At 52.2% G+C, this 25,350-nt stretch overlaps 1 protein-coding gene across 3 annotated transcripts in view; it reads left to right on the top strand.

The window, feature by feature from the left end:
• Window positions 1–25,324, top strand: part of RIMBP2 (RIMS binding protein 2) — a 57,996-nt gene extending 32,672 nt beyond the window's left edge. The window contains exons 10-23 of one of the 3 annotated variants that reach the window (XM_066200183.1): window positions 1,112–1,188; window positions 2,174–2,283; window positions 3,499–4,308; window positions 7,078–7,229; window positions 8,334–8,795; window positions 10,442–10,585; window positions 12,033–12,191; window positions 18,575–18,692; window positions 19,405–19,589; window positions 20,243–20,411; window positions 21,284–21,384; window positions 22,211–22,282; window positions 22,516–22,650; window positions 25,066–25,324. In XM_066200183.1, the coding sequence (XP_066056280.1) occupies window positions 1,112–1,188; window positions 2,174–2,283; window positions 3,499–4,308; window positions 7,078–7,229; window positions 8,334–8,795; window positions 10,442–10,585; window positions 12,033–12,191; window positions 18,575–18,692; window positions 19,405–19,589; window positions 20,243–20,411; window positions 21,284–21,384; window positions 22,211–22,282; window positions 22,516–22,650; window positions 25,066–25,257 (2,886 nt within the window). In that variant the 3' untranslated portion in view covers window positions 25,258–25,324. Of the gene's footprint in view, window positions 1–1,111; window positions 1,189–2,173; window positions 2,284–3,498; window positions 4,309–7,077; window positions 7,230–8,333; window positions 8,796–10,441; window positions 10,586–12,032; window positions 12,192–18,574; window positions 18,693–19,404; window positions 19,590–20,242; window positions 20,412–21,283; window positions 21,385–22,210; window positions 22,283–22,515; window positions 22,651–22,962; window positions 23,203–23,226 lie in introns of those variants that run through there. The other 2 variants (XM_066200186.1, XM_066200184.1) reach the window with 2 other exon arrangements.
• Window positions 25,325–25,350: the final 26 nt, after the last annotated feature.

Below are 25,350 nucleotides of genomic sequence, written 5' to 3'. Positions count from 1 at the left end.
ATTTGCCACTGCCCTGGTGGTTCCCATTAAGAAACCTTCTAGAATAAGCGCTCTGAATATTCTAGAGTAACCACTCCTGGCTGTGTGCTCGATCAGGTGCCCCTGGAAAGGTGTCGGGGACAATCCTGGCAGGTTTTCCTGCATCCCCCAGGGCTGCCCAGGGGGAATCCCTGGGAGCCGGCCGGGAGTTCCTGGTGCTGGGGCTGCCAGGGCAGTGGCTGCTGGGCTCAACCGCCCCTCAGGAGGTAATTCAGAATAAAAGGGACTTCACTCAGAATTTTCCTGGTGTGCTTCTGGCAGGGACCAGCTTAGACCTGGAAGCTGCAGGCCAGTGTTCACCCTGTCCAGATTGTACAATTTTGCCCAGTTTTCGGACAGTTTATTTTATTGGATCCCACTGTTAACCCAGCATTTCTGCCTTAATTCTCCCAAGCTCAGGCAAAAAGTTGGTCATTTTTCCTGAAATGGCTCACAGCAAACAGCACAATAAGTGGAGGGAAGTTCACCCCTCACTCTAGAACCTCTACCAGCTCAAAGCAGAGCTGAATTACTGCTTTACCAGTGAGAGACCTCGTGGAGAGCTGGAACAGGCAGAGCCTGTGTTGATTCAACACCACAATTAAATCTCCAGGTTTTGCAGACCAGATTTGTTATAGAGCAAACGTGTGGCTTTGCAGGATTGAATTAAACGAGATGTTAAATTCAGGAGAAAATGTTATTTCCTTCAGTTAGTGGAAAGGGTGGAATTCAGCAGATGCTGTGGGTTCGTTTGGGTTGGTTTGGATTGGACGGGTCTGGGTTGGGTTGGATTGGACTGGGTTGGATTGGACTGGGTTGGATTGGACTGGGTTAGCAATATTTTGTGTGATACTCGTGGTCTCCAGGTGTTCAGAGGTTGACACCTGCACCAGTTCTAAACTCAGCATTTATTTTAAGTACTCAGTCACTGCAATCTGCCCTTCTAAGTAAAATAAAACAGTTGTGTTCCGTGTTAGAATTTAATTTTTCTTCCTTGATATTATGTGTTCACTGATTTATATCACCTGTCAGGAAAACTGTTCATTCTTCTTTTTCTGTAATCACATTATTTTTTTTCTCTCCCCCTCTACAGATGGATAATGATCAGAATTCCAATACCTCAAAGCAGAGATATTCTGGGAAAGTCCACCTTTGCATTGCCCGCTATAGGTAAGGCACCCATCCCATTACAGATGGAATTCACAGCTGTAAGATTCACCATCAGCTTTGGCTCCGCTCCATTCATGCACTGAACTATCGTGGAATTCCTGTTGTGGAATTCCTGTCTGCTCTGGCTGCAGAGCTGTGCCCTGTGCGTGTCCTGAAGTGTCAGGGGGAGCTGAGCACGGCCTGGCTCTCCCACCCCTGCACTCCTGTCCTGCAGTGTCTAAATCACATTAAAGGGGTGCCTCCTGCTCTAGACAGGACCTCTCAGCCTGCTCTTATCAGTTACTTTTTCAAGCAGGAGAAGAGTTGAAGTCCATCGGTGCTTTGCACATTAAAATTTCAGGCTTGAAGTACTGTCATAAAAATTTCAGTGGCTAACAGTTTCTTTCAGGATGGATCTAGATTTAAGGACTTAGTCAGTACTTGTTGTCTCCCAGTAGCTTCTCTCAGATGTAGCTCACAGTCTTTGTCTTCCTTTACCCTGCCTCTGTAGAAGTTTGATGAACTTGTGTGAAAGAACATAAAATTGAATACAGCGACTTGGAAAAGCCCCCACAACTGAGATTGCTTTAATCCACTCTAAAAAGCAAAGAGACTTTCAGCCAGCGCTTTTCAAGAGCCCTAAGTGAGGAGTGTCAGAGTAAATCCTGCAGGACAGGACGAGGGTTTAGGGGTGGAGGGGAACCTCACAGGCACAAACTGACCTGAGCCCACCCAGAATGTGTCAGAGTAAATCCTGCAGGACAGGACGAGGGTTTAGGGGTAGAGGGGAACCTCACAGGCACAAACTGACCTGAGCCCACCCAGAATGTGTCTGAGTAAATCCTGCAGGACAGGACGAGGGTTTAGGGGGATCTCCCAGGCACAAAGTGCCCCGAGCCCGCTCAGAACGTGTCTCAGAAGGGAAACAAGGACCCAGCCAGGGGAAATTTCCCTCCGAGGAGCTGCGGCCCCTCTCCTGAGCAGCGCTCTCCCTTTTCCCCCGCAGCTACAACCCCTTCGATGGACCAAATGAAAACCCGGAGGCGGAGCTCCCTCTCACGGCAGGAAAGTACCTGTATGTCTACGGAGACATGGACGAGGATGGCTTCTATGAAGGTATCTCTTGTTTAATCCGTGAATTCATGCTAATTCATGCAGGTTGAAAGCACTTCGTCTGTCAAACACGCTCCAAATTCTCTCCTTCGTCTGCTCCTAAACCAGTTGCTAAAATTAGCTTTATCACCGTGGTGTTAATTAAAAGAGTTTCTGCATCAGCAAAGCCGCTCCTTGCAGGCAGAGCTAATTATAAGATATTTTAAAGTGTCAGCTTTTCCGACTGGCAAGATTTAAGTTGACAAAAAAAGCTTACTGGCAGTTCTGGTATTTCCCTTAATAAGGCTTTGTGTTCCCCAAAACCTGCGGCTGTTGTTTGTGCATTTTCACTCGTCCCTCGCCCCTTACCTTTGTCCACTCTCAAGGCACTGCTACGGGAGAGGTGTTCTCCTCCAGGGGTTTTCATGGCACTGCCCCTTCTCCTCCAGGGGTTTTCATGGCACTGCCCCTTCTCCTCCAGGGGTTTTCATGGCACTGCTCCTTCTCCTCCAGGGGTTTTCATGGCACTGCCCCTTCTCCTCCAGGGGTTTTCATGGCACTGCTCCTTCTCCTCCAGGGGTTTTCATGGCACTGCTCCTTCTCCTCCAGGGGTTTTCATGGCACTGCTCCTTCTCCTCCAGGGATTTTCATGGCACTGCTCCTTCTCCTCCAGGGGTTTTCATGGCACTGCCCCTTCTCCTCCAGGGGTTTTCATGGCACTGCTCCTTCTCCTCCAGGGGTTTTCACGGCACTGCTCCTTCTCCTCCAGGGGTTTTCATGGCACTGCTCCTTCTCCTCCAGGGGTTTTCATGGCACTGCTCCTTCTCCTCCAGGGATTTTCATGGCACTGCTCCTTCTCCTCCAGGGATTTTCATGGCACTGCCCCTTCTCCTCCAGGGGTTTTCATGGCACTGCTCCTTCTCCTCCAGGGATTTTCATGGCACTGCTCTTTCTTCTCCAGGGGTTTTCATGGCACTGCCCCTTCTCCTCCAGGGGTTTTCACGGCACTGCCCCTTCTCCTCCAGGGGTTTTCATGGCACTGCTCCTTCTCCTCCAGGGGTTTTCATGGCACTGCTCCTTCTCCAGGGGTTTTCATGGCACTGCTCCTTCTCCTCCAGGGGTTTTCATGGCACTGCTCCTTCTCCAGGGGTTTTCATGGCACTGCCCCTTCTCCTCCAGGGGTTTTTATGGCACTGCTCCTAATTTAGGGGTTTTAATGGCACTGCTCTTTCTTCCCAGGAGAACTCCTGGACGGACAGAGAGGACTGGTCCCTTCCAACTTTGTGGATTTTGTCCAAGACAACGAGGCGCGGCTGTCGGGCACCCTGAGCAGCGAGCAGGACCAGAACTTCCTCAACCGCTCGGGGCCCCCCTTGGAGGGGGACCTGCTGGAGATCAGCCCCCCGAGCCACACGGGGCCCGGCGTCATCAGCAACGGCGCGGGGACCCTGGACGTGAACATCGACGAGATCGGAGAAGACATTGTGCCTTACCCCAGGAAAATCACCCTCATCAAACAACTCGCCAAAAGTGTCATTGTGGGCTGGGAGCCCCCGGTGGTGCCGCCCGGCTGGGGCACCGTCAGCAGCTACAACGTGCTGGTGGACAAGGAGGTCAGGATGAACGTGGCCCTGGGCGGCAGGACGAAAGCCCTCATAGAGAAGCTCAACATCTCCGCCTGCACCTACAGGATTTCCATCCAGAGCATCACCAGCAAGGGCAACTCCGACGAGCTGCAGTGCACCTTGCTGGTGGGCAAGGACGTCATCGTGGCCCCCTCCAACCTCCGCGTGGACAACATCACCCAGATCTCTGCTGAGCTCTCCTGGCTCCCCACGAACAGTAATTACAGTCATGTCATCTTCCTGAACGAGGAGGAGTTTGACATCGTCAAGGCTGCTAGCTACAAGTACCATTTTTTTAATTTGAAGCCCAATATGGCCTACAAGGTGAAGGTCGTGGCAAAGCCCCACCAGATGCCCTGGCAGCTTCCCTTGGAACAGCGAGAGAAAAAGGAAGCCTTTGTGGAATTTTCTACGTTGCCAGCAGGTTTGATATTTCCCTCCCTACCCCAAAACTCTGCAGCTGAATTTCTGTGAAAATACTAGATAAAATACTTTAACCTTCACAGCACTTTAGGGGATGTAAGTGCATTTCGGTTGTGAAGCTGTAATCGACTTCACTGTACAATTTGAATTTGTGAAGTCAGCAGATTGGTCGTGTTCTGGAAAGTCTGAGGTTTTTTTCCCACCTGGCTTTTACTTTGGGGGTGTTGGTAAGTGTTGTCAGACATTTGCCATTATCCAGGGACACTGAAGTAGTGTTGAAAACTAGAGCAGAAGTAACGCTGAATTTGGAGGATAATCTTGTCATTTTGGGGGCGTGTGGCAGCACCTGAAAAAACCTTATAGATTCACCTACACTTATAGATTCACCTAACCATGGGCAGGTAGGAGAGCCCTGGAATACCCGGTCTGTCAGGTCCCTGGGTGCCCCTGAAGGGACACTCGGGCACAAGTGGCCCCTGGCAAGGGAAGGGTCAGCAGCGTGCTCTGAGCTGGGCTTTGCTCTCTCCTGCTGGGCTTTGGCTCCAGCACAGGGGCAGGAATTGTTCTGCTCTCCTCCTTGGCCTGGGGGGGTTTGTGAGAGGAGACAGGGAGGGCAGCAGTGCTGCTGGGCAGGGGCAGTGGAGCTGCCGGGCCTCCTGTTCTGATGGCAGCCCTGTCTCAGTGCGATGTCCCCAGCTGGAGCGTCCTCGTTCCAGGGAAATGTCCCCAGCTCACACGTTCCTCTGTAGTCTGGAGTCCCTGCGTGGCACAGGAGGCAGTGCTGCTGTGGGATGGGCTGGAAGGAGGACATGTCACCCCTGGGGGGACTGGGGGACTGGGGTGTCAGTGCTGCTGTGGGATGGGCTGGGGAAAAGGGCATTGCAGACCTGGGGGGCCCTGGGGGACTGGGGTGTCAGTGCTGCTGTGGGATGAGGTGGGAAGGAGGGCATTTCACCCCTGGGGGGACTGGGGGACTGGGGTGTCAGTGCTGCTGTGGGATGAGGTGGGAAGGAGGGCATTTCACCCCTGGGGGGTCCTGGGGGACTCGGGAGGCAGTGCTGTTGTGGGATGAGATGGGAAGGACGGCATTTCACCCCTGGGGGGGACTGGGGGACTCGGGAGGCAGTGCCTCGATGCTGGCTTGAACTCATTTCAACTCTGCTATTTAGAAGGGCCTTTCGGGTGAGGGTTTTTCCAGGCAGAGCACTCGCCGTGCTGTATCTCCCTCTAGCTGTGAAGTCTGCCGAGCGCTGCAGAGCCGCTCTCTGCTGGGCAGCTGAAGGGCAGGGAAGCCTCAGCTTTTCGAGCCAGAGATCCCAGAACCTTCCCCGCTGCTGCCTTTCACTGGGAGCACTTCTACAGAATCCAGCCAACTTTTCACTGCTGTGCAGAGAAAACAAAACAGCCGCTGCTGAAGTGGTCAGGGGCTGGTGCCTGATTTCAGAGTCACTGCAACAAAGGAAAAGGATGAATTCGGAGCCAGTGATGGGAGTCACCATCACGGTGTGTCATGCAACTGAACTCATCTCGATTCACCAAAGCAATGGAATTTCTTCAATGAAAACACAAGTGTTTCTCTCTTGGGCACTCAGATCTAAAAATAGAAACAAGTACAGGATCAAGACCAGTGGGGCTGCTGCGGGGTTTGGAGCTAATTTATGTTTAAAAAACCATGAGGAGCAAAGTGTAGCAGAATTCCAAAAAAAAACAAAAACAAAAAACATTTATGTTGATGACCCAGATCATTGAAAATCATCAGGAACAATTTCCCATTCAATGATGGGAGGAAATAGAAACCACGCTGAGCCTCGGGCGTTGCAGTTTATTAAACCTTTCTCTGCCACAGCCTGTGAAGGTCGGGACAGACACCCTGGGGATTGTTTAGTTCTGGGAGAACGAAGGGAAGGTGACTTCTCCTGCAGGAGCAGATTAATGTCATTGTCACTGGCAAGATGCTGGGTTAGAACAGATGCATTCTCTCTCATGAGCTGAGCAGCTGTGCTGGATTGGGAATGCTGGCTGTCAATGAAATAGGGTGATCAGGAAAGCTGGAATTCAATCCTGAACCAAGAATAGCATTAGGTCAAATTGCGCACTCTCAGCTTGCAAGGTAAAAATTCGTTATAGATGCAGGGATGGTGTCAGCAAAAACTTCCTGTTGTGCCTGCGCTGTCCTGAACACGACCATGGTTTTATTTCCGTGTCCCCAGAGGAGGAGATTGGGTGGCAGCACACCAGTGAACTGCACTGGCCGTTTGCCGGTGGCCTTGTGCGGTGTTTGCCGCGCATCCCGCACCGTCAGAGGGTCTGTGCCTTGCTGGTCGATGAGCAGGAGTCGGTTGAGTTGGGTTCACTGGGAGGGGCAGTCTCCCAGCACCGGGGTCAGTGTTCTGTTTGCAGAGGTGCCGCAGCTGAGCCCTCATTCCGACACGTTTTAGCAGCAGGCTCTGCCCGGGGTTTGACGGTTAAAGCAACACAGCAGGATGCCTGAAAAATTAATGAACAAATAACGTCTGCGCTATTTTTACTTCGGCTTTCTGGCCCAAGTGGAGCTATTTATAGCAGGGTGGCGCCTTTAATTAAGGAGGTATTTGGTGTGCTGGTACAGTAACGTTCTGTAAACGCCTCAGGAGGTTCCCGGGTGGTTTGGGTTCAGCGCAGACAAAAGCCCGTGAGACCCTTGTCCTTTAACCAGCGGTCAGCCTGCGGCCTACACTGCGCCTCGGCTCACCGTGCTCCGAGCTCAGCAGTGACCGGCCGCTCTCTCCAGGTCCTCCAGCCCCACCTCAGGACGTGGCTGTGCGGGCAGGGCCCACGCCGGGGACCGTCCAGGTGTGCTGGAAGCCGCCGGCTCTGTCGGCCACGGGGACGTCACACGGTGCCAGCGTCACAGGCTACGGTGTCTATGCCAAAGGGCAGCGGGTGAGTGTGCTCCTGTGCCAGGGTCACCTCCCTCCTGTGCCAGGGTCAGCTCCTGTGCCAGGGTCACCTCCCTCCTGTGCCAGGGTCAGCTCCTGTGCCAGGGTCACCTCCCTCCTGTGCCAGGGTCACCTCCTGTGCCAGGGTCACCTCCTGTGCCAGGGTCACCTCCCTCCTGTGCCAGGGTCACCTCCCTCCTGTGCCAGGGTCACCTCCTGTGCCAGGGTCAGCTCCCTCCTGTGCCAGGGTCAGCTCCCTCCTGTGCCAGGGTCACCTCCTGTGCCAGGGTCACCTCCCTCCTGTGCCAGGGTCACCTCCCTCCTGTGCCAGGGTCAGCTCCTGTGCCAGGGTCACCTCCTGTGCCAGGGTCACCTCCTGTGCCAGGGTCACCTCCCTCCTGTGCCAGGGTCACCTCCCTCCTGTGCCAGGCTCACCTCCTGTGCCAGGGTCACCTCCTGTGCCAGGGTCACCTCCCTCCTGTGCCAGGGTCAGCTCCTGTGCCAGGGTCACCTCCTGTGCCAGGGTCACCTCCTGTGCCAGGGTCACCTCCCTCCTGTGCCAGGGTCACCTCCCTCCTGTGCCAGGCTCACCTCCTGTGCCAGGGTCACCTCCTGTGCCAGGATCACCTCCCTCCTGTGCCAGGCTCACCTCCTGTGCCAGGGTCACCTCCCTCCTGTGCCAGGGTCACCTCCTGTGCCAGGGTCACCTCCCTCCTGTGCCAGGATCAGCTCCTGTGCCAGGGTCACCTCCTGCCAGTGTCACAGGTTACGGTGTCACGGCCAAAGGGCAGCAGGTGAATTCCCTGCCACACTCACTGCCTGCTGGGGGATTTCAGCTGGCAGGAAAGCTGGGACAGCCCTGCAGGGGCCTGTCCTGGTGTCTGGGCATTCCTGGCTCCCTCTGCAGGAGCCCTTCTGGCCAGAGGGTGACGGGGGGGTGACAGGTGACAGCTGGGGTGAGGGTGTGGAGGAGCCCTGGCGCTCACAGCCCACCCTGTGCTGGCAGCCGCTCCCTGTGAGGAGATCCCTCGGGCTGTACCTGGGGAGGTGGGGCTGAGGGGAGGGCAGCAGGTGTCTCCAGCTCACGGTGGGCCGTCTGTGTCCCCAGGTGGCAGAGGTGATGTTCCCAGCAGCAGAGAGCACCGCGCTGGAGCTGCTGAGGCTGCGCGCCCTGGACGCCAGGGAAGTGATGGTCCGCACGCTCTCGGCGCAGGGCGACTCCGTGGACTCTGCTGCTGCCGCCATCCCACCCGACCTCCTGGTGCCTCCAACCCCTCACCCCAGAACTGCCCCCAAATCTAAGCCATTAGCAAGTGCCGGAGCCCCAGAAACCAAAGAAGAACACTTAGGCCCACACGTGAAAAGGGATGAGTCGTGGGAGCAGACTCGTTCGGCGTCCCCCGCGCACGGACACATGCTGGAGCCACCCACCTTCCACGGCCCTCTCCAGGGGAGGAGGTCTCCGTCCCCCAACAGGATCCTGCCCCAGCCCCAAGGCACTCCCGTCCCCAACACCGTCGCTAAAGCCATGGCAAGAGAAGCTGCACAGAGGGTGGCCGAGAGCAACAGGGTAAAGGCAAACTTCTTCCTAAGGCTTTCCTGGGCTGGCTTGTTCCCTGTGCCACTTCCCATCAGAGGTTTTCCGTCGTGTGCTCTAAGGAGCAGGCAGTCATCCCTGAACCCCGAGCATCCAGAGCTTGAGAAGCGGCGTGCTGGAATTCTGGGCTCCTAAAGCCCAGCTGTGTCCCCTGTCATGGATCCACAGGGAATTTTACACATTTGCCCTTCTCACTGCTGCGTTTTCACACGAGTTTGCAGCTGCCCTTCACCCCAGCTCCTCCTGGAGCTGCCGGCAGAGTCACTGCCCAGGGACACCCCTGGTGTGGGCACCACCCTGGGCCAGGGCTGCTGCACTGGCTCACGTCTCTGCCAGTTAATGTAAATCCCACATTTGGGGCTCTGGGGTCAGTGCAGCTGATGTGGATCCATCCTGACAGCGTGCTGGGGGTTTTCCACACAAATCTGCAATATTTCAATACTCCCAGTGCCCTGGGCAGTTACTTTCTCATCGCAAGCTGCTCACAACTGTCTGTTACTTCTTGCAAGCTTTGGTGTCGCTTATCTCAGGTATTTTCTTGGTCCTTCATCTGGCAATCATCAGTTATGTCCAGTTTTCAGTCTCCCATTGTATCTCCAAAATAACTCCGTTAATTCTGACAGTTCACACGTGTCTTAACTGCCCCAAATTCTTCACTGTTCCTGTTTTGGGATGCTTTTGATACAGTGGGTAAATTGAGCCAGCTTTTGAGAACCTGAATAATTCTGGATTAGTGAGGTCTGATAAATAGACATGTGTGCATCTGTACGTATCTTCCTTTTGGTTTTAAATGAAGACTGGAATGTAACAGGGAGGAAAGGCGATTTGTTTCTTTGGCCCTGTGAGGTGAAAGCTGATTTAAGTTCCCTAAGGTACAGGGAAAGAGAACAGAAATACTTTTCCTGGTTTGGAAAATTGCCGACAGAACACGTGCTCTGAACCACGTTTGGTTACAGGAGTTTAAGTGATGCCTGAAATGTTTTATTCAGGAATCTGGACGGAAGTTTATAGAGGAATTAATTCTAAATTACATCAAATTCTGCCAGGGATGTTTGTCATGTTTAGTCCCCTGCGGTGTAAATTCTTCACTCGTGGTAAGTGCTGCAGAAGGAGCTGTGTGCCTGCCCCTGCCCCGGGCCAGCCTGTTGGTGGCTGAGGAGCATTGTCACCAGAGCCAGCAGGAATTCCTGAGGCCAGGAAGCTCCTCGGAGCAGAGCAAGAGCCCACAGCCTCATTCTGGGGCTTTTTTTGTATTGAGGTCAGAACTGCTGCCGTGGCTTTGTCACCCCCTCCCTCTGCCAGGGGAAAGGAGTGTCACTGCTGGCAGCTCTGACCGCAGAGCACGGAGGATTCTGCTGAGTGGTGCAGGGAGGAGAGCTGGCACAGAACCAGGGAACTGTTGAGGAGTGAGGGCAGTAAAACAGGCAAAAACTCCCTGAAAAACTCCTCAGAGGTCCCAGCCAGGGGAAGCCGAGCGTGCTTTACACCGTGAGTACATCAGTGCTGTGCGCTGGAGCGTTCACCTTTGCCGTTTGTGCCAGTGATTTAAACGAGCTGGCACAGCCGCCGGGGGTGCGGGGGGCCCGAGCTGACTGCCCGTGCCTCTGTTGCCCCGTCAGATGGAGAGGAGGAGCGTCTTCAGCGACAGGAGCAGCGCTGCGCCCTACTCCGACGAGGAGGAGGATGGCTACGACTCCCCCAAGGTCAAGCGAAGGGGAGCCTCCGTCGATGACTTCCTGAAGGGCTCAGAGCTCGGGAAGCAGGTGAGTGGCCTGGCTCTGGTGTTGTGCCAGGTGTTCAGCCAGGGGTTTGTCCAGGGGCCCTGCCCAGGTCACCTCTGGGGCTGGGGGGACACGGGGCTGAGCCTGGCTCTGGTGTTGTGCCAGGTGTTCAGCCAGGGGTTTCTCCAGGAGCCCTGCCCAGGTCACCTCTGGGGACACGGGGCTGAGCCTGGCTCCTGGGAATGCTCCTGGCGCTGGGCACTGGGATCTCCTGAGCACCCGCCCCTCCAGGCTCTGCAGACCGGACAGATGGAGATGGGAAATGTGGGAAATGTGCCTGGACTGTCCCGTTTGGGTTCTGGGCCTTTTCTGCGTGAGGTGTGACTGCTGTGGCTCCCTGTGTGCCATAAAGGCACGGCCTGTGACCCCACTCCCCAGGGACAGGAAACAAACAGGGAACAGGGCTGGCTCCAAGGAGTGGAACAGGGCTTGCCAGAAGGATTTAGCTCAACTGCACAGCTTTTGGTCTGATCCCACTGAAAACAAATACGGAATGATTTATGACATTCTTTTCAAGAGAGATGTAAATTCTAGAAAAGAGATGTTTTCTTGGGTCTTGGTGTAATTAAAAAAACTTTGGTGAAAGACCTGAGCTCCTGTGTTGAGGGTCTGCAATGGTGGTACCCCTGCAAGAATGAAATGCTGATCACTTCCGAATTATAATGTGATGTAACGAACAGCTGCGAAGGACAGATGATCCGTGAACTGTCCTAAGGCTTTTACAGTTTGGTCAGCAAGCCCACTGATGCACAAAGGACCTCTTTAATCAGGGGAATTTAAGCAAGACTGAAACTAGACCTGGTGCTGTGAATGGCGATATCCTCTTTTGTATCACCTGGGACTGAGATTGGATTTCTTGAATTATGGTCATAAATGGGCAAAACAAAATTTCCCCACGGTGTCTCCCTGTTGTCGGGATGGTCACAGCACAGAGAGTGTCACATTTAAGTTCAGAAGGCTCTTTATTATGGCCATGCTCTCTTTTATACAGTTTTTACAAACCTCGAGGGCAACTTCTAATTGCTTCATGGCTTTCCTGTTAATTATTCTGTTGGTTAGTGACAGGTATTTTACTTGTCCATCAAATCCATCTATTCTCAGATAGTTCACATACTTTCTTTACTGATTCTCAGGGCACAAATCCCCTGTTATTACAGGTGTGTTTATCTGTCACCCTCAGAATGGATTGTTGTGTTCAGGGAACTTCTCAAACCAGCTTCACGTGGGAACTCACACATTACTCGTTAGCTGCACTTAGAAGAAATGCCAGGCTGGATTTTTACCGTTCCTACACCTGCCCTGGAGCGGAGCCCGGGCCTGGCGCTGTCCCTCCCTGGTGTCCCGGTGCCCCAGGCCAGCCCAGGAAGCGCTCGGGTTATCCGGGATTATCAGCTTTAGCTGCACTAAAGGTCTCTCCTCCCTTGGCCAGGCTCACTACTGCCACGGGGAGGAGTACCAGACGGAGAGCAGCCGCGGCTCGGACCTGTCGGACATCCTGGAGGAGGATGAGGAGGAGCTGTACTCGGAGATGCAGCTGGAGGAGGGCGGCCGGCGGCGCCTCAGCCTCACCTCGCACGGCGCGCTCAAGGTGAGGGACGGGTGTAACGGGGTGTCTTTTTCGGGTGCAGCCACGGCCCTCCTGCACCCCAGTCAGCCTCTCCGGCAGAGAAACTGCCTGAGAGCTGCCCAGGCGGCAACTGGAGCGCACACAACCGCACGCGTCACCGGGCGGCTCGGCAGAGGCAGAGGGCTCCCGGCCCCAATCGATCCCCAGCGGGCGTTTGTCCCGTGTGCTGGAGGTGAATCCGGAGCCAGGGAGGGGGAACGTGCGGTTTCTCTCAGTTCTACAGGCTCTCAGGTTTGTGGGTGGCGCAAGGGGCAGGGCAGGGAAGAGAGGGACAGGACACCTGGCCCCGGAGCCGATGGGGAAACAGGGCGAGGGGATGCCGTGGGTGGGTGACGGACTTGCGAAACCCAGGGAGAGGATTGGACAGTGTCTGCAAGGAGCCACGGGGGAGAAGCCTTTTTTACACCTGGGGTATCTCTAATCTTCACTTTTCCGGGGAAGGGCAGCTGGAAATTCCTTTAATGGCATGAGGGACTCCACAGACGGGCACAGCTGCCCTGGGCTGCCCCCAGAGCCTTCCTGCAGGCACTGAGAGTCCCTGCAGGGCAGCAGCACCCACCCTGGCCTCAGAAATAGACCTGGGCTGCTTTAGAGCGTTTATTACCTTCTTTTTTCATTATTCGATCGATAAACTTTAATTAACTGACTGTTTTCCTGTGTGTGATTGCTGCAGTTGCAATTTCTGTTCCGTGTCTGGGGACCTTCCCCCTGTCTCTGTGTGGATACACCGCATGTGCTACCCCAAAAATGAGTTGTTTCTGAGCAAGGAGATTTGTAAAAACTTGTAAAACAACTTGAGTTTTTCCTGTGTGAGTGACGTGTCCGTGTGTCCAGTGCCAGTCCCATCCCTTCCACAGGCTTAAAGCGTTCCTGCAAGAAAGGGAATCGTTTCAGCTTTGTTTGATCAGTGCTTTACCACAACGCCCTGTGCTCTGAATGTCAGGGGGTCACCAGAGAGAGCAGGAAATATGTTCCAGGAATATTGCTTTAATCCAGGAATATTCATCATGAAAGACAACTTCAGTAAAACAGCCAAAGCACATGCAGAGCACCAACACACCCCAGACTGAATATATGTTTGCCATATTATGTTTGTACATGGAAATTGAATTTGCTTCTTTATGTGTGTAGGAATTACACAAACTGCGGTTCCTTAGAAAGCTCAAACCCACAGATTTATTTTTTTTCCAGTAGATTGTTGTTTAACTAAAATCAATACTATTTTCTGTTTTCACGTGCTGTAAATTCAGTCCTTTTCTTCTGATAGTGTCTGCAATGAGCCAGGTACTTCTTCAAAGGAAGAAATTATCAGTGTTTCTGTACCAACATAAAGGTTGAAAAGCGAAATCCTTCTGCATGCTGCTTCTATCTCCTTCCCCTGGCAAAAAGAATAATCCCCAGACTGTTCCTGTTCTTTGTGCATCAGAAGGTGAATTTACTTCTTGGATTTAAATCGGTATTATCAGTGCTGATATTGAGAAAGTTCCAGAACCTAAACTGGCGTTAGGAAATCATTTTTGACCTGCTAAGGTTTGAGGGCTTCTCTTGATGAAGTAGTCTATCAAAACTGTGATAGTTCATGCTTATTGATCTTTTTCCCACTTCTGCGGCACTTTGTCTCGAGTTTCACGGGTGTTACACACATTTTAAAACCAAAGGAAAAGAGGTGAAAGGGTCTAAAGTAACTCGGAAAGTTCCCTCTGCCCGGGAGGGGCCAATGCCCGGAGCACAGCTGGGTTCGGAGTGCTCAGGGGGACGCTGCTGACATCTCAGGATGATCTGTCGTTATTTCTGGGTGCTGTTGAGCCCAGAGGTGCCCCTGATCTGGGCATTAGGCACAAGGGGAGATGATCCCTGGGCTGCAGGATCAATAAATCCTGGCAGGCAGAGCCTCCTGCACTCTGCTCCCTTCCCTCTGCCCAGCCCAGACTCTCCGGATTCTTTGTCACACCAAGCTGTGTTTTGTGGAAATGGAACAGGAAAACTGCCAAATGCATCTGGCATGTCCAGAACGCTTCTTTTACCCAGACTGGGGGAGTTTTTACCTGCTTCTGGCATAAACAGAGACTTTAACTTCTGCTCACGGGCTGACTTTCAGACCCTGGTTTTATGAAGCAGGTACAAGATCATGATGAGAGATTGGATGGCAGTGCAGTGACCTCAGAGAGCAGCCTGAGTCCCAGGGGGCTTTCCCTGGAGGCCAAGCTTTAAAAATGGTGCAGGATTTTTAGACTTGTAGGAAGGAATCCACAACTCCTTTAATGCTGGCGGTGGAATTGCTCGGCTCCAGCAGGAGACTGGAGATATTTATTGACCTCTTATATAAGGAGCTTTAGGAGATGCAAAGCAAGAAAGCTTGCTAGGGCAGAGCCGTCATTCCCAGATGTGGGTTCTGGTCACAAAGAAAATCAGGTGGCAGTTTGGCAGGGGCCAGGGAGGGGGTTTTAGTGCTGGAACCTGTGTGTGGCTTTCATTGCTCTGGTTCAGATGCACGAGTTTATTCTTGTGAAGGGCATCACCCAGTCCTTTGTACCGACCTCTCATTTTGGATCTGGCACCCAGCAACTTCTTAATCATGTCTTTATTTTTCACAGAGCCTCATTCAAAGCATGACATCCTTTTCAGTATTGAAGCCGCACGCCTTACGTTTGCCATTGCTCTAAAACTAATTCTGTCTTTATTTTTCTTTTCTCCCTTTTCCCTCCCATTTTATTTTTGCCACACGCTCTTTGCCCCCCCCCGTCTGTTTTTTTTTCTTTTTTTTTTTTTTTAACAACACACAATTTTAAGGAGTACAGTAAGAATAAGACCACTGAAGCCCCTTTTTGGGAGCAGCCTGGCTTTCCCCAGCAGACCCAGCACAGTAAAAGGCTTTTCAGCATTCCCGAAGTGGCTGAAGAGGACGGGGAGCACCCCGAAGCGCTGTACAAGCAGGGTTTAGGAACGGCCCGTAGGAAGAGCCCCGGGATAGCTGGAGGCTGCCGGGCCGAGCGGCGGCGGCGCCCGGGCGGGCGGGGCGCGGCCCCGGGCACGGAGCGCCCCGGCCCCGAGGAGCGGGCGTGGAGGGGCCGCCAGCCGCTGTCCCGCAGCCCCGACAGCGGCCTGGACTGCGGCAGCGACGACGAGGAGTCCCGCCTCGGCCCCACGCACGGCTGGGGCAGCGAGGAAGAGGAGTCCTGGAGCCGCCCCAGAGCCCCGTGGGGCAGCGAGGAAGAGGAGCCCCGGCACGGGGTCAGGCGCAGGTGGAGCGGCGAGGAAGAGGAGCCGCAGTTCGGGGTCAGACACGGCTGGGGCGGTGCGGACGAGGAGCCCCGGAGCGGTTCCAGAGCCCCGTGGGGCAGCGAGGAAGAGGAGCCCCGGCACAGCTCCAGAGCCCCGTGGGGCAGCGAGGAAGAGGAGCCGCAGTTCGGGGTCAGACACAGCTGGAGCGGTGAGGAAGAGGAGCCCCGGCACAGGGTCAGACCCCGGTGGGGCAGCGAGGAAGAGGAGCCGCAGTTCGGGGTCAGACACCCCTGGGGCGGTGAGGAAGAGGAGCCCCGGCACAGGGTCAGACCCCGGTGGGGCAGCGAGGAAGAGGAGCCCCGGCACAGAGTCAGACACCCCTGGGGCGGTGAGGAAGAGGAGCCCCGGTTTGGGGCCAGACAGCGCTGGGGCGGTGAGGAAGAGGAGCCCCGGCACAGGGTCAGACCCCGGTGGGGCAGCGATGAAGAGGAGCCCCGGTTCGGGGCCAGACCCCCGCGGGGCGGTGAGGAAGAGGAGCCCCGGTTCGGGGCCAGACCCCCGCGGGGCGGTGAGGAAGAGGAGCCCCGGTTCGGGGCCAGACCCCCGCGGGGCGGTGAGGAAGAGGAGCCCCGGGCACTCCCGCAGCCCTGCCCGTGCCGCAGGCGGCCGCCGCCCGCCCGCAGGAGAGCGCTGACCCGGCAGAGCAGCATCGAGGAGGATTTCGGGGATGTCCCCTCCTCGGGGGAGCCCGGGGGCGGCCCGGGCAGGCGCAGCCCCGGGAGGAAGGCCGAAGGTCCGCGGGGGCCCCGGGCGCAGCGGGGCGGCAGGAGCGGCCCCGAGCCCGCCGGCCCCAGGGCAAAGCCGCCCCGCAGAGCCGCTGAAGACCCTCCGGTGTGTGAAGTATCTTCTCCTGACATCTGCTTGCCAAATCAGTCTGTTTTCTTCATTCTCCTTCTATTTTGTTCTCTATTATTATTACTCTTTTTCCATTTTTTTCCCAAATTGATTTTTAAAGTCCATCCTTTGGACCCATCTGCTGCATTTCCCCCCCGCTTCTTCTTTTTTTTTTTTTTTTCCCTTCCCCATTCATTTTTGTTTATGACTCTGCATTTTCGTTTATGGTCCTCTTTTGTGTCATGCTGAAATCAGATTAATTTGCTTTGCAATGATTTCCCTCCAGAACAAATTATAATAATGGCTGCTTCTATTAAAGGACAACTGAATCTAAATTTTAATTAAGGGTTAGCTGAACTACAATTTTTCCAAAAGATTGCTTCTCTTTATTTTGCCCATCTGAATGTTGCTTTAAAAAAAAAAAAAAAAGCTCCATTTTTAGCTGGAGAAATGTTTCATCTTTTTTTTTTAATTTTTTTTTTTTTATTATTGTCAAGAAATTCATTTCATCGTGTCGTTTTTGTTCATCTCATTCCCAGAATTTTCAGGATATGCTCTTTGCCATGGAACATCTCAAGACAAGAGCCAAGACTCCCCCCCAGTGTGACAGTGACCCAGATTTCTGGAGTCACAGCTCCATCATTTTCATTTTCTGCCCTACCTCTGCGCTCACTCCTTTGCTGCCCCTTTCAGACCATCTCTTCTTGCCTTTGAAGTTGCAGACTGCATCTCTGCCGAGAATGCAGGCACAGAGCTGCCTCCCGAGGGAGGCCAGCCCCGTCCCTCCTCCTCCACGGATGCTCTGCGCCACCCGGCCTCTGATTTCTGCCCGCTGATGTCCAGAGGAGCCCCCAGGGGTGAGGAATCCATCCCCAGAGACCAGAGCCGGTTCTTTACCCTCTGTCTGCAGCGTCCCGGAGCTCAAACTCCGTCCTGGCGCCTCCACAGCGGAGCAGGGCTCAGCTGCTGCTCCCCAGCTCCCAGCCCAGCGGAGATGATCCCGCGGGTTCCTCCCAGCAGCAGGAGCGGTGGCCGGGCTGTGCTGCTCTCAGTGACTCTGTGACAAGCTCTGGGGAGCTCCCGGGTGCAGCTGCAGTGCCCAGCTGGCCGTGAGTGCAGGGAGCGGAGCCAGCTGTGCCTGCCTGGAGTGTCTGCACCTCTGCTGCATCCCTGCTGCATCCCTGCGGCATCCTGCATGGCCCCTGCCAGCCAGGGCCACTCCAGAGCCCGTGCCCAGGGCCACAGGGACTGTCCTGCTGCCCAGGAGGGTTGTGCCCACACAGCCAGGGCCACGAGGACTGTCCTGCTGCCCAGGAGGGATGTGCACACACAGCCAGGGCCACGAGGACTGTCCTGCTGCCCAGGAGGGATGTGCACACACAGCCAGGGCCACGAGGACTGTCCTGCTGCCCAGGAGGGATGTGCACACACAGCCAGGGCCACGAGGACTGTCCTGCTGCCCAGGAGGGATGTGCACACACAGCCAGGGCCACGAGGACTGTCCTGCTGCCCAGGAGGGATCTGCACACACAGCCAGGGCCACGAGGACTGTCCTGCTGCCCAGGAGGGATGTGCACACACAGCCAGGGCCACGAGGACTGTCCTGCTGCCCAGGAGGGATCTGCACACACAGCCAGGGCCACAGGGGCTGTCCTGCTGCCCAGGAGGGATCTGCACACACAGCCAGGGCCACGAGGACTGTCCTGCTGCCCAGGAGGGTTGTGCCCACACAGCCAGGGCCACTCCAGAGCCCGTGCCCAGGGCCACAGGGACTGTCCTGCTTTCCCACCGGGATCAGCACACACAGCCAGGGGCGCCTGGCAGGGCAGCCCCACCTGCACAGCTCAGGCTGCCCACGCCGCTCTTCAGGACACACAAATGCCACCTTAACAGCAACGACAAAGGCAAAAGAATATTTCAGAAATTATTCTTTTATTTTATTTTATTTTATTTTATTTTTTTTTTTTTTTTGTTCTGGTGCGTGACTGCTGGTTACAAAACTCTGCCATAAATCAAGGAACCATTATTATTTTTTTTTTTTTCCTTTTGCAGGTTTGCCAGGCAGCAGTACTCACTTTTCAGCTAACCTTTCAGTTAAAAACTAAGTTTAGTTGCCTTTAGAGCTTGTGCTTCCAAATGTGATTGAGCTGATCGATGTCCCGCCGTGTGACCACGACGTAGCCGTGCGTGGAACTGACAGAGCTGTTCTCTGTGTTGTTGTTTTCTAGCTTTTAGGTAACCCAGCCTCCGCAGGACGGCCGGACAGGGTGGAGCACGCGGGGCGAAGGTCCTCCCACGGCAGCGCAGTGCCACAAAGGTCTCGGCCCCTGTTGGTCCCTTCCATGGGTTAGTCGGACAGATCGGTGCATTTCTGTTCTTTGCAGCCTCGGGGTTGGGAAGGAAATCCCGGGAAAACCCCAACGGCAGCCGGTGGTGTGGGGCCGGGGGCGAGCTGAGGACAGGAGTGTGCTGGGGCTCCCCAGGGTGTGACCCCCAGCCCCTGGCCCTGCCGGGAGCCTTCCCTGCAGCCCAGTGCCTGCTGCAGGCTGCTGCAGCTGCCTGGAGCTCGGGTGCGGCTGGATTTGACCTCAGAAGAAATCCGCTGGCAGGTTCCTGTGTGGTCAGTGAAGTCAGTGTGGCCATCCATCCATCCATCCATCCATCCATCCCGCATCCTGCCCCTCCTCAGCCTCATCCTCTCCTCTCTTGCCTTGCTCCTGCCTGCTTTTGTCATTAATTTATGGCAAACTCTCGCAAACCCAACAGAAATGGCTTTCCTGCGTGAGCTGTGCAACGTCAGGCTGGCACAGGAAATCAGCCCAACTTCCAGAGCAGGTTTAATGAGCTTTTTTTCTAAAAATAGCAACTTGCTAATCAAAAAAACAGCCCAAAACAACAAAACTAAAAACCCCGCCAAGCTTTATAGGACATGCAGTGAGGTTTGGGTTGTTTTTTTTTCACTGAAATGCCAGATGTGTTGCAGATATTAACCGGGCTAGCTGGATGATGAGGCCGACTTGCATGACTGAATTGTTCTTTTCTGAATCTGCTCCCACAGATGGCTACGGTGGCCATGACCATCTTTCCCCAGACATTTATGAGGAGTCTGAAACTGATCCTGGCACAGAAGACCTTGCCACTCGAATCTTTGTTGCACTTTTTGACTACGACCCGCTGACCATGTCCCCCAACCCCGACGCCGCGGAGGAGGAGCTGCCGTTCAAGGAGGGACAGATCATCAAGGTGAGGCCGGGGAGCAAAGGGGGCAAAAGACGCTTTTACAAACTCCGTTGTGCTCTGCAGAATTCCCGCCTGTCTGATTGAATCCAGTGGGGGTTTTCCTGCAGAGGTTCAGGTTGTAAATCTCCCTGGACCTGCTAATTAATATCGAGTGCTAATGGCTTAAAAATAACCACAGAACGGCAGAAGTCTGGAAGTTGCTGTTGATAGTTAGGGCCGGTCTTAATTAAAGATTTAGGCTGAGCCCAAATTGGTGACTCTGAAGCTCCCCATGTCCATCGCACAAACCTTGCAGGAGGAGCTGCTTCAGAGAGGATTTCAGCCCCACAAGTGCTGGTGTTGGACCAAACCAGAGCTGCTGCGTTTCCTAAATGCTGAGCACTCCTAGCTAATGCACACACACACACACAAAGTCCAAATTCTGCTTATATATCTGAATAAATACATAAATGCAGATACAAATAAATAATTCTGCTGATATATCTAAATAAATATAACAATTCCAGCTTTATAACCTAAGTCAGAGCAGTCCAAAACTAATATAATTCCACATCTAACCTGCAGTTGTCATCCGTGCTTTAGGAGCCCTCAGCCTGCACTGAAATTCCTAAGTGCTGGAACCTTTTTGACCAGTATTATCATTCTCCGAATGTCAGGTTTACGGGGACAAAGATGCCGATGGGTTTTACCGTGGGGAAACCTGCGCAAGGGTTGGCCTTATCCCGTGTAACATGGTCTCTGAGATCCAAGCAGATGATGAGGAGATGATGGATCAGCTGCTGAAACAAGGTTTCCTTCCTTTGAACACTCCAATCGAGAAAATTGGTAAGAGGAAATACAGACATTTCACCTCCGACCCTTGGACACCCACTTCGCCCCTTGTTTTTGTGCAGATGCATCTACATTTTGCAGTCATTTACTGCCCCGGGGGATCCCTTCTGTGCCAGTGTCTGGATGACTTTATACAGCTAATATTTATACAGTTTTATACAGCTAGTATTCATAAAACGCTATGCAACTAATATTTATTCAGCTTTATACAACTAATATTTATACAGCTTTATAAACTAATATTTATACAATTTTATACAGCTAATATTTAATGTTAATATATCATCTGCTGCAAACGGGGGCCTGTAGCTTCACCACTCCAGTGGTTACTTTGTTTTCTGATTTTTCTTTTTTTAAAAAAGAAAGTGGTTTTTGTCTCCTGAAATATTTCTGTGCGCAGAACAGGATCCCCGAGCTGTGGAGTCGGCTGTGCACAGCGAGCTGGGGACTCCGTGCCTTGGAATAAAGAGGGGCAGACCAGCGCTAATTATTATTTAATAACTGTTAATTGATACTTATGAGCCCTGTGTGGCTGCACATCCCCATTTGTGGCTCTGGCCACTGGGCCCTTGTGGAGCTGGGCTGGAGCTCTGCTGGGAGCAGGGCAGGGAGCAGGAGCGACCCTGGGAATGACTTTGGGAACACTTTGGGAATATTTTGGGGACACTTTGGAGATAACTTTGGGAATAATTTTGGGAACACTTTGGGAATATTTTGGGAACATTTTGGGAATACTTTGGGGATAAGTTTGGGTATAACTTTGGAAATATTTTGGAAACACTTTGGGAATAACTTTGGGAACGCTTTGGGAGCACTTTGGGGAACCCTTTGGACCCCTCTGGGGCTGAGCCCTGTCCTGCCCGCAGAGCGCGGCCGGCGCCCCCGGCAGCAGCCGCTGACCACCAGGAGGATGGTGGCCCTCTACGACTACGACCCCAGGGAGAGCTCCCCCAACGTGGATGTGGAGGTAGGGCCTGAGCTGAACCCGTTACCCTCTAAAGTTACCCTTTGAAATGGGGTTTGGTTTTGCTTTTAGCTGGTGAGCTGTAGAACACTCCGGAGTTTTCTAAAGGAGAAAGTGAATTTTGAAATGTGTGGGACCTGGTGCTTTAGAACACGGCCAGGGTTGTTTTCTGTTTCTTATTGAACCAAATCTTTTCCTAAATTACGGTGTTTCAAAGTAGTTTGGCCAACAAATCAAATAAATGGTGCTGATGTACTGCAAAGGTTTTGTTTGTTCCCTCTCCCATGACCACAGGAAATTAAAGTTAGTTGTAAAAGCCCCGCCCTAATTACATTTAAGCCCCAGACAGTTAGGAAGAGCCCAGTGCCCTGTGTGCGGATGAGAGTGGAGGTTTTATCCAGGAGAATCCAGGCCAGTTCCCGTGCAGGGACGTTGTGCTGCAGGGGTTGGGCTGGGTGGTGCGCAGGGCCTGGGCCGTGTCCCAGCCCTGAGCTGTCCCCTCCCCACCAGCACTGATTCAGGAGCCCTTTGAAGCCGTGCAGATCAAAGCTCCAAGGCTTGGCCAGGCTGTGCGAGGCCTGAACGGTCACAGGGAGCCCTGTGGGTGTCCACACACACGGCCAGAGGCGCCAGCTTTAGCAAGATGAGGAAAAAAACCCAGAGGGACAAAAAAAAAGAAAGAAAAAAAAGAGGTTTGGCTCTCAAAGATGAGTTTGGTTTCACCAGTGTCCTAACATGAAGGAGTGGGGAGAAATCTTGGTGGATTTGCCATGAGTAAAGGGGAGGTTGGTCTGTGGCTGACAGGCGCCTGTCCCTGTGTTCCCTGCAGGCCGAGCTGACCTTCTGCACTGGGGACATCATCACTGTCTTTGGTGAGATCGATGAAGACGGATTTTACTACGTAAGTCGGGTCTGCTGGGTCACCCCAAACCGCTCCCAGCTTCAGCAGCACCAGTCAGACACCAGCTGGGGAGGGGCTGTGGAAATGTGGGGGCTCTCAGCGTGTCCCGGCGCCTTAGACGGGAATCTCCTCTCCCTCCCCGGCTTTGAAACTGGCAAAACTATTTCCCTGCCTGCCTGGGAGCCTGCATGTGGTTAAACGGAATAATTCACTGACGCTTCCCCTGCTCTCAGGGTGAACTCAATGGACAGAAGGGGCTGGTTCCTTCCAACTTCCTTGAAGAAGTGCCTGATGATGTTGAAGTCTTTCTCTCCGACGCACCCTCGCGCTACGTCCATGACACACCCATGAGATCCAAGGCAAAAAGGGTAAGCAACCCACTGAGAAACACTTAAACCTCCATCCTCCATTCCATTCTGTCTCATGTGTAACTTAGACGTTACTTTTAACGTTACTTTTAAATTCATTTGCCCATTTAAGATTATCTTTTGATGCATAAAGTAAAACATGAGGAAAAATGACTTTAGCCTTCACCAGCTCGTTACATTTGTAAATGGAGAAACTAAATTGACTGGTTGAGTGCAGTCATTGCAGCGCCAGCCATTATAATCTGAGTTTAAGCAGCTCCTTCCTGGTGACAGTTATTTCCCAAAGCCTCTAAATTGTTCTTACCCAAATAGTTCTTGTGCAGGAAAGGCTGGTACCAGTGTTCCTCTAGATACAAACTGTAACTGCAGCTGATGGACTGACAGTGGTCGTCTCTTAATCCTTCCAACTTCCTGTTCCAACTGGTGACAATTAATTGCTCAGAGACTTCTCTTTTATGAAAGAATTAATCATGTTTAGAGTATCTCATTTTTGGTTTTGTTTCATCACTGCAATACTTTTCTATATTATATATTTTATATATATTTTTATTTCTTTGCTCATCTGCTTGGAAACAGAAGAAGAGTGTTCATTTCACACCTTAATAAGGCAATGTAGCCTTCACGTAAGTGAGCAACTGAAGATACCAATAGAGATTTCAATTAAAGCTACCTGGCTATCTAATGCAAGTCTTGAAACTTAATTGTGGGGGAAAAGAAAAGAAATATGTCTCCAAACCCCTTGGCCACAGAAGAACAGGCTGTCTGCCTTTCCTGTACCTAGTCATGCCAACTCCTTTCTTGGGAGACAAATCCTTTCAAACAGGAACCCTCTGAAATCAATCCCAGCTCCCTTTACGAAGGTCAGCGTTTGGAACATATTTCTTCCCGAGCTCAATGTTTATGTTTACATAGAGAGGAGAGTTTGATGTCTAACTACCCTACAAACAAAGCTGCATATTGCATTGCTAGCCAAGCTGGGATGTAAAAATTCCAAGCTCCTGTGTCAAGAGAAAAGCACAAGCAGCTGCAGCCCTTGCAGAGACAGCAGTGACGCTGGCACGGACAGTAGTTTACACGGGGATAGTTGGTTCTGAAACTCACTACACTCAAATACAGCTACTTAATTAAATTGTCTGCCTTAAAATGTGTTTTCCACAATCAATTATACCCCAGTTTGCCTAAGACCAACTATTCAACACTTCTGAAAAAAAAAATTAATAAATCCCCTCCTGCGGTACAATTTCCTGGATTTTCCCAGCGAGTGTACGTTTGCAATATTAGCAACTGTTTGGTTTACCAATGCAATAAAGTCTCGACCTGAAACATGCAGCTCACTGGATGAATGCATTAGACTCCATATCTGGTATCTTCAGGTGTACGTTGGGGTGCTTTACCAAGTTGTTTTGGTTTTTGGTTTTTGGTTTGTTTTTTTGTTTGTTTTTTTCATTAGAATTAGACCTTGATTTAAAATCAAAGTAGGCTTGAAGCCCCTTTGCTTATCTCACTGTTGCACAACAAGCCAGTAAATTGCTGCTGTTTAACTTGAACTGCCAGCTAGCAGGCCTCCCTCCAGCATGGACTCTACTGTGAAAATATCATCTGAACTGATAGCTACCATTCTGCCAGCTGGGCACTCTAGTTAGGATAGGCTGAGTATCCGTAATTTTCAGCATTTTCATCCAAGTGCTTTTGATGACTGGGAAAAAAAAAAAAAAAGCTGTTCAAAATATTTAGGAATGCTGTCATCTAACGACCTCATAGCTGCAGCGTACACATGGAGCACTCAGGGCCTTTAAGCTTTCTTTGATTGCAATTAAGGTTCATTTTAGCTTTTTCTTTTTCCCTTTTTTTTTTTTTTTTTTTTTTTTTTAAGCCAGTGTGCCATCTTCTCTAATCTGTACATAAAGTTTGCTAGCCAATTTTAAAGAAAAGGCATTTAAAGGACATTAAAAAGTAAGTGATCATGTAGCATTTTAAGCAATTTCTTCTGGAAAGAGTTTGGCTTCTCTAGATTGCTAACCTGTAGTAATTAACACCTTGGTTTTTCTTAAATCTATAGCTAAAAGTATCCCTCTCCATTTTAGTACTCTCAGAGTACTGAAATGAAAAACCAAAGCCAGTTTTGTGGCTTTTATGGCCAGAGTTCTGGCAAAGCAAGCGTACCCAACTTTTCCTTTAAAAAGGTATAACCAAAACTGGGCTCGATTGGTGGGTTTTCTATTTCCGTTTTTTTTTTCTTTCCTCTAAATTGATGCATTTTCCATAAGCCCAGGCAGTATTTTAAGCCAGAGAGAAGGAGAGAAAACCAGCCCTTTTTGTTGAGGCGGGTAATGGGGACAAGTGATGTTGCCAAGTTTCTTGCTGCTGCTGGCTTTGAGAGACGGAATAAATCAATGATAACAATGTACCTACTAGGTTCCTCCCGAGAATACAGGTACACCCCGGAGAGCACCATCCCCCACAGCTCATCTCCATCCCGGGTCCCCTCCGTCACCGGTGATGGGCTCTGGGAGTCCCGGGAGAGGCAGGGAAATGGCCTCGAAAAAGAAAAAGGGGCTGCTTTCCAAAGGCAAGAAACTGCTGAAAAAGCTTGGTGCAGTGAAATGAGTCATGTGCTCCTGGACAACTTGTAAAGCTTCCAGTCTGTGTACTTCTCTTTTTTTTTTTTTTTAAATTAAAGTCAAAACTAGGGCTTTCATG

This window comes from Chamaea fasciata, unplaced genomic scaffold (assembly GCF_029207755.1).
Source record: "Chamaea fasciata isolate MVZ Bird 193981 ecotype frontalis unplaced genomic scaffold, bChaFas1.0.hap1 SCAF_18, whole genome shotgun sequence".
Lineage (NCBI taxonomy): Eukaryota > Metazoa > Chordata > Aves > Passeriformes > Sylviidae > Chamaea > Chamaea fasciata.
Note: the sequence above shows the minus strand (reverse complement) of the source record. Positions and strands in the feature narration are given on the sequence as shown.